Consider the following 8,194-nt stretch of genomic DNA (forward strand, 5'->3'; position numbering starts at 1 on the left):
CAGCTACGGGCTAATGGCTAATATCATATAGTAAATAAGAATTGGACATCACTGGATGAAGGTGCTAAACTGTGCTTTGTTCGCAAAAGTGCTGTCTGAGAAGTAGTAAGAACAGAGGAGCAGTGACCCTTAGGTAGGTCATAGGTTCCCCATGAAAAACAATATCTGCCCTTTGCTACCTTGCTTCTAGATAAACAATTCTTACAAAACACATGGACTTCCTAAAGTTGTGACATCGGAAACTCACAAGACCCCATGGAATCTTGCGATGTTCTCGTATGCAACAGTTCGCAGGATTTAGGACTGGTATAAAAATATTCCTTTTGTTAGTTGTATTAGTGTGCTATATTTGCGTGCCTGCATTGAAAATCACTGATAATTGGCACTCCTATAGAAATGCAGTTGATTCCATACTCAGCCCCAGCACATCTATCTACGGCAGTCGAATAGAACCCAACAACAGAGAGTGTTAAGTCCGTGTCTGTGTGCAAAACTTGTTATGCACAAATTTCCCGTGGTGGCACAGAACCACTGACGTTTAACACCAACATTCTCATCATGTACTTGAAGCAGCATCACATGGGAAATCATTACGATAATAGGTAACAGGCAGCTTTTATCGAGCTTAAAAGCTTAATTCAGCACCTGGAACCCCACTATATTATCCCTAGCTGCCAGTACAATGTCCGTAAACCTATAAGATGCATAAATAAGTAAATTGTTCTCTGAGGGATATCACTTGATCAAGCATTTTCTAATACTCCACAAATAGTCCAAAAATATGTATGATTTAATCAATATTGGATGATATTCAAAGCTGCAAGACATTTTTCCAGTTTTTGTTGTGTGTAATGTTCTAATCTGAGCTGCGTACTACCACACAACAGTACAAGCAATAGAGGTTACGTTATAATCTTGCCACCATAGTTGTTAACTGCGTGTTCAATTTGCATTGGCAGTTGACACTGAAATTCCCAACTTCCCGATGATCTTGGCAACAGTGTGAACGCGGTGACTCCCCGGCATTCACACGACAGACAACGCTGCGCTACTTTTACTGCAGCGAGTGATCATCGGTTCCCATGAATTGCATGCCAAAGTGCGGCAACATTTGTGCAGTCGCTGAGCTGCCGGAGCGCGAGAGAGCATTCGGTCGCTGGAAGGCCACAACCATTTCAAACATTCGCCACTGCAATTTGGTGTCTATTCCTGTATACAGTCGGCAAAGAAAAAGGACACAGCTCGGAAAAAAAGTACTGCAGCTGCTTCACTCCAGTTGTCTTCGCACACACACAAAAATGTGATCCAAATGTTACTTCAAGTGCTGCATCACAAAAACTGCCATTTCACTTGCATTGTCGCTGGCATCACTTCATCACTACTTCTGTCAACAAGGTAAAACGACCCGTCTTTCAGCACAAAAGACGTGCCCTCTGTTGAGCTGGTAAGTTATAAATAACCCTCAGTTTTAAAAATAAAAAACTCTCAGAACAAACGAGCATCTTGCGGAGTCTTTGTAGCAATGTTGTCAGTTGCAAGCTAAGCGCTGGTATCCTTCAGTTTGTCCTGTTGCTTTGTTGGTAGCGTGTGGAATCTCAAAGTTGATCAACTATTCGGCTTATTGCCACAAACTTCAACAATACACGTGCGAGGCATAATTTATAACCTAGCGTTAACTTTTCAAAACTAGCAACACAGTATGTGACTACATTGGTGTTATTTCATTTCTAGAGATGTTAAAACCCGTATTTATAAGATCGTAAAACAGGCCATAACTATGATATAATATTCAACTTATAAAGCAGGAATCCTACTTAATACACTTACCACAGTCGGGTTTGGAACTAATTCACCATGAAAAATTACGAATTACTGTAATAACGTACACACATGAAGCTTTTTACAAATTGAAAATATATTGAAAAACACAGTGGCCACTGACCTGAACATATTGCACAGATTGACACTTTTTTTTTCATAATGATGCAGCCCTCCTTCAGACTGCCCCATTTTGCACAAGTTCTGCTGGTCATAAAGTCAAACACGCTGACGTTATTCGCTCAACAGTGCTTCTGTACAAAAGAAAAAGATGCTGTTCTCTAACCGGCCCACTATGCCTTGGACTGAATGAAGGGAAGGCACTCAGAGGCCCATTTTGTTCTTGGCAAAAGACAAGCCAGCAGGATCACAGCCATAGCTGCATACATTCCCGTACATTCTCTTTTCCATGCCGACTACTTACTTTTAGAACCCACAGCTCAAGTTCAGTATCGGGCGTCCCCATCTTAAATCTGCCTCAAGCCGCCCCTCCCCTCCAAAATATCTTGAAAGTTGTTTTTGTTCACGCTGAGCACCCCATGAAGCCACTTCCGCACAAATTAAACATGCGACTGTCACCTTGTGTTGGTCTCAAGAGTTTGAGACAACATATGGTACGCTAGATTATGAAATGTTGGTCTCAGCAGTGCGCCATGGCTGCGTCTGCCACAAGACTTATTGTTGTGGCTACTTGAGGATTTACTCGGGCACAGCAGTTAGTCTTGATAGCCCACCCTGACACAATCATTACTTATTCAAGCTAAAGCCTCATCAATTAAGCTCTTTCACAGTGGAGACGTCGCCATTCCTGACAGGAAGCCTGCTCTTCTATAGCGACTTCCTTATTGCTTCCTATGCGGCTTTTGAATGACTCCTGCAGCAAGTTGGCCAGACGCCGCCGACAGGAAAGCGCATCAGCACACGCAAACCGACTGCTGCAACTTTCCTCTACGGTCGCTATAATGAAAAGGGAGGAAAAGCAACTTCCTTCAATCTTGTCTATGGATAGATTCCGTTGTGCAAAATGATAGTTTACAATTTGAAGGTGAAGACCGTGAGTGCAGAACTCTGCTTGCAAAATTCTTGCTACAGTTTGGGATGTTAATAGTTGAAAAGGAGGTCGGGTTTCATGAAGATTCACGGTACTAAAGTGTAATAAGGTCCGACATAAGCACTATCAACGACAACGGAAATGCACCATGGTTCCACTGTTGAAAGCGTTTTTATGCTATGTTCGGGTGCAAGCATGCAACTGCAGCAGTATTTCACACAGGACTGCAATTTGTGAAAGTGGGCCGCAGGGAGGGAGGGAAAATTAGCCATGATACGTCGTTTTTTTTTATTTATAAAGCTACAAAGAAAACGTTATGCTATCATGCCCTGTCTTGTTTTTTTTCAAGTCATGAAAATGTACGAAGGACATACAGGGGATCCACATTCTAAATATTCACTCATGTTTTTTTTTTATATATATTAATGAACAGCTGCATGGTGTTCAAGTGGTTAGCACGCAGGCCTCACAGCTAGGAGACCCGAGCTCAATCACCCCCTCGGGCATCTCTGTGTGGTGTTTGCGTGTTCTCCCCGTGCATGCGTGGGTTTTCTCCCAGGTGAATTGGCGACTCCAGATTGTCCATATGTATGAATGTGAGTGTGAATGGTTGTTTGTCTACATGTGCCCCGTGATTGGCTGTAGTTAGAATATTGTGTTCTCATGTTAAACGATGCCAAAGATTAGATAATGAGGTTTGCGCATTTGGAAGTGAGCCATGTTTGGGATGGCCCTGAACGCTCGGTTTCAAAAAGTTGTCTCTCTGTGACGTCACAGAGTGCCGGGCACTGTAGTCCAGATACGCTCTCTGCCCTCCCCCAAGTTGTGTTAGCAATGTTTCCAAGGAAGTGTTTCTTCAGGTGTAAGCTAAAGCTTAATTTGTCTACAATTCCTAAAGAGGCAAACATCAGGCAGAAGTGGTTGGAGTTCCTGATTCCCTACCAGAAAAAGACCCCTGTTTGGAGACCCCTGCCTTACAGGAAGGGGGATAGGGTGTGGTCTATTACACATTTGAAAATCAGTAAGAATCACGCTTTTATACAATTGTCTACTTAGTAGAATGTAACCGTTGAATCGTGTCGTTTGTACTGTATTGAATGGTATCAAAATTCTTCTGTTATTAAAATACATAGTTTTTGAATCCTCTCTTAACCTTAACCGGTCTAGATGCGCATCAAATCGTCAACTACATTTATATCCCTACTTTCTGCTGTCCCAACTGGGGTCAAAATGGCACAAAAGTGAATACTTGTGGCAGCCTCATTCTAGGGCTACATAGTAAAAAAATGAAAGGATGCAAGGGCCACTTTGATATTTGGTAAAGCAACATGGAGATATGCTAAGATGTTATTAAAATTTCAAGAAAAAAACTGCATCTCAGCTTTGTCATACTGGTGAAAAGGTATTTTCTGTTTATTTTTCCTCATATTCTAGTTATTCTTGTAAAAATTATGACTTCTTCCCCTTGAAAACTCCTGATATAGACCTTTCTGCACAGCCCTACTAACAAACTATGCTTCCAAAACAACCACAATCAAAACAATACCTCTCGCCAACATGCATGATCTCATCTGAGGATCTTCAACCAAATAGTTAAATTGGACTGTTGTAACAAAAAGTAAATAACAGTAAGTCTCACAATCTGAGTGAACACTGTGTTGTAATGTGAGTCAGCAGTGATTAAGCTAATCATTGCAAGGCAAAATCCATGAAAGCAACCCTCCACCTCCTTTAAGTTACTGGTTTTTAATCATCACCTCAGATTGGGACAATGCCCATTCATAGGGTTGATGTCCTCAGTGAAGACATCCATCTTATCTAGAAGTGTAAACACCATCAAGCATGGCCTCCTCGGGCCTATACAGAAGAATTCACAGAGCAGAAACTTAAAAGTGTGAGGGTGTGATCTACACTTGCTTGGCCAAATAAGACGCCATAAGACAGAGGAAGGGATTTCAGCACCAAAGCCATGTTGCAGCTGTCACCGAGCCAGGCAGAAACACGCAAACCGGGTCAAAAGTAGCCTGCTGTGTGACCAACAACAGACTTATCACAGTGTGAGCAACAGAACATGGAGGAAACACTTACATCCAAGTCAAAGAACTCCTGGGATTCGTCCAGCCCCTGTACACGGACTTGGAGCCCTCGACCCTGGCCATTGGTCCCACTGATCATGTTGCCGCTGAGGCTCTGACCCGGCTCCAACGTGCTGATACCTGCATTGAACTGGGCTCCCAGCCTCGTGCCTGGGGTCTGCAGGACCCGGTATGACCCCTCTATTTCCCCCATGACTACTCAGAGCAGCTCCTAAGGAAAGAAGGAACACAAAATGACACACATATGAAAATCATGGTTTTGTGACATACCAAATGCCGTAATGTTCTTGGGTTACTGTGGTCTCTGTATGTATGGCATCACTAATGTTCAGTATTCATAGTTTAAGCCGACAAAGCTCAATGAGAAACTTTGATAGTGTCAGCCAGATGGTGCATAAATAGAAACATGTTTCGGGAGACGTAGATGTCTCACAATTACGTCACTGTTGCATTCGTCATTTTTATCAACAGTAAAACGTCATTAAGGAGCGGAAAAAACTTTTAACGTGGCGTTGTTTTTTCGTTCACTGCGCTCGTGGCGAGTTTTGCTAACTTTGGCGATGAATCCTGCAAAACTATTCAAGACGTTTTACAATAAAACGAAAACAAAGGTGAAGAGAGTAAAGACTTACCGTTCAAGCTGGTGTCGAAGGTAAACTGCTAAAAGTTTGGGACATGAGCGAGAACACCACTCGTCCCGTCCATGGCCGCCGTGCAGTCGTCCAAAGTAGTGCGCATAGACGCTGCTTTCTCATTGGCTGCTTCGCGCCAAGCCAGCTTCTGATTGGCTGCATATGTGGCGTCGTGTTGCAGCTCTGGCTAGCTAGAATTGAGCTCCCAACTCGGCTCAAATTAGCCCTGATGGATGATGACAGGATTACATGTTGCCGTCCTTCCAAACCATGTGGCTCACTATTAACACGGTGGAATTTACTTTTTTGTCAAACATTCATGGTCGCCTGGATTGGACACTGCAAACAAACCGGTCATGTCGTTATTAATTTATCTGGGTTAAAATCTGGGTTAAAGTTCGACCCCCTCCGGTGCCATGCAACAGGTTTTACCGTAACCACGCGAGGACATATTTAGACACGATTCCCAGAAAACAACTTCTGTTTTAACGCTTTATGGCTCCCGTCCAGTTTAATTTTAGAATACGCACAGTTATTATGCTGCACCTAAATGACAGTTCAGTCTGCAGTTAAACTGCTCAAGACAAGCGTGAAAAAGATCACTCCTTGTAAAGCAACGCCCCCTAGTGGTGTTGAATGTACTATATGAACTGAGGGTGGACAAATGCTCCAATCCAAGTAAATAAAATACGTTTATTAGTTAAATAAATAACACTGAGATCATTGACTGCGTTTTCCTTAATTTTTACATTTGTTTATTCATTTATTTATTATAATCAGAATTTATTTGTGAGCTATTTATACAGGCAACAATATAGATAGATACTATAGTTATATACTTAATGAGGCCTTCATGTGTAAGTGATGACGTTATCTATGGGTCAGGGGTGTCCAAAGTCTGCCCCGGGAGCTGGTTTATTATCGGCATATTCTTAAAATAAAACAACATGGAACACAAGGAAAACAGAAAAAATGACATGTTTTTTGTAAATGTGAAAAAGATGTTATTTGCAGTGATGCATCATATGATTACTATGGCATTATTTAAGCCATAACAACATTAGCAACGCTTTCTCCACAGTGATCTAAAATAGGCACACTTACTCTTTACACAGCCAAGTTGTACATTCACAGTACACTCTGTGACCTTTACTGCATTCTTTTTGGCAGAGGTTTAGGCATCTCACCTTTTTTTCCCTCTCCGCCAGCCTCTTCCCGCTGCCCTCTGCGAGTCAGAAAGAGGACGCCTGCAGTCTGGGAGACAAGAAAAGCATGCTAAAATATTTGAGGTACTTTCCACAAAAATGTAAAACAAAACACTGGTTGAGTAAGTAAATGTGATGCTCATCATTACCCTGTATGACCTGTATGACAATACTTTATGTCTATGGCATATTTTATTTTATTTTTTGGCATATTTTAATAATAATAATAATAATAATACATTTTATTTGTATAGCGCTTTTCAAAATACCCAAAGACACTTTACAGAAGAATGGAGTTGAATAAAAGCAAGTAAACAGTAGAAGACACACCAAAATACAACATTCATTCGTTAATACACAGTTAAAACATGAGTAAAAGCGGGGCGGGGCACAGCAGTCAGATATAAAAAGTTAGACATTAAAAACAGATTTAAACAGGTGGGTTTTTAGTTGTTTTTTGAAACTGGGAAGGTAAGGGCAAGCACAGAGTGAATGGGGCAAAGAGTTCCAGAGGGTGGGGCAGCGATGGAGAAGCCTCTGTCTCCCCAGGTTCGGAGCTTGGTCTTACAGGGGAGTGACAGGAGGTTGGAGTCTGAGGAGCGAAGGGGACGTGGGGGATTGTGTGGATGGAGGAGGTCTGTGAGATATGGGGGGGGGGGGCAGATTGTGGAGGGCTTTGTAGGTTATGAGAAGAAATTTGAAGTGAATGCGTTGGGGAACGGGAAGCCAGTGGAGGTTTTGGAGGACAGGGGTAATGTGTTGACGGGAGCAGGTGGAGGTGAGGAGGCGGGCAGCGGAGTTCTGAATATATTGTAGTTTGTTGAGGGTTTTGGAAGGTGTACCGTAAAGAATACTGTTGCAGTAGTCAATTCTGGTTGTGATGAATGCATGGATCAGGGATTCAGCGGCAGAGAATGTAAGTGATGGACAGAGTCGGGCTATGTTCTTAAGATGGAAAAATGCAGTCCGGGTTAATTGTTTGATGTGGGGTTCAAATGAAAGGGTGGGATCCAGGAGGATACCAAGGTTGCGGATGAGCGGGGCTGGAGTGAGGGTGGCGCTGTCAAATTGAAGATAGAAGTTATGGGTGGGTGTTGTGATGTTTTTGGGACCGATGATGATAAAATGTGTTTTGTCACTATTAAGTTTAAGAAAATTTTGTTCCATCCAAGTTTTGATATCAGCTAAGCAGTTGGTGAGGGTGGAGTAGATATTGGAGTTGATGGAGGTAGTAAAAATATATAGTTGAATATCATCAGCGTAGCTGTGGAAATTGAGGCCATGATGACGGATGATATTGCCAAGTGGAAGGATGTAGAGGATGAAGAGAAGAGGACCAAGCACCGAACCTTGGGGAACACCTTGAGGTAAAGGGACTATGGAGGAGGAGCA

The 8,194-nt window shown here is 42.5% G+C and overlaps 1 protein-coding gene across 2 annotated transcripts in view; it reads right to left on the minus strand.

Annotated features, from left to right (window-relative positions):
- farp2 (FERM, RhoGEF and pleckstrin domain protein 2) overlaps positions 1-5,745 on the minus strand; it is a 32,163-nt gene extending 26,418 nt beyond the window's left edge. For both annotated transcript variants that reach the window (XM_058072808.1, XM_058072809.1), the window contains exons 1-2: positions 5,598-5,745; positions 4,958-5,176 (exon numbers count right to left, since the gene is read on the minus strand). In XM_058072808.1, the coding sequence (XP_057928791.1) occupies positions 4,958-5,158 (201 nt within the window). In that variant the 5' untranslated portion in view covers positions 5,159-5,176; positions 5,598-5,745. The remainder of the gene's footprint in view (positions 1-4,957; positions 5,177-5,597) is intronic.
- Between the last annotated feature and the right edge of the window lie 2,449 nt (positions 5,746-8,194).

Source organism: Doryrhamphus excisus, chromosome 5 (assembly GCF_030265055.1).
Source record: "Doryrhamphus excisus isolate RoL2022-K1 chromosome 5, RoL_Dexc_1.0, whole genome shotgun sequence".
In the NCBI taxonomy this organism is placed as follows: domain Eukaryota; kingdom Metazoa; phylum Chordata; class Actinopteri; order Syngnathiformes; family Syngnathidae; genus Doryrhamphus; species Doryrhamphus excisus.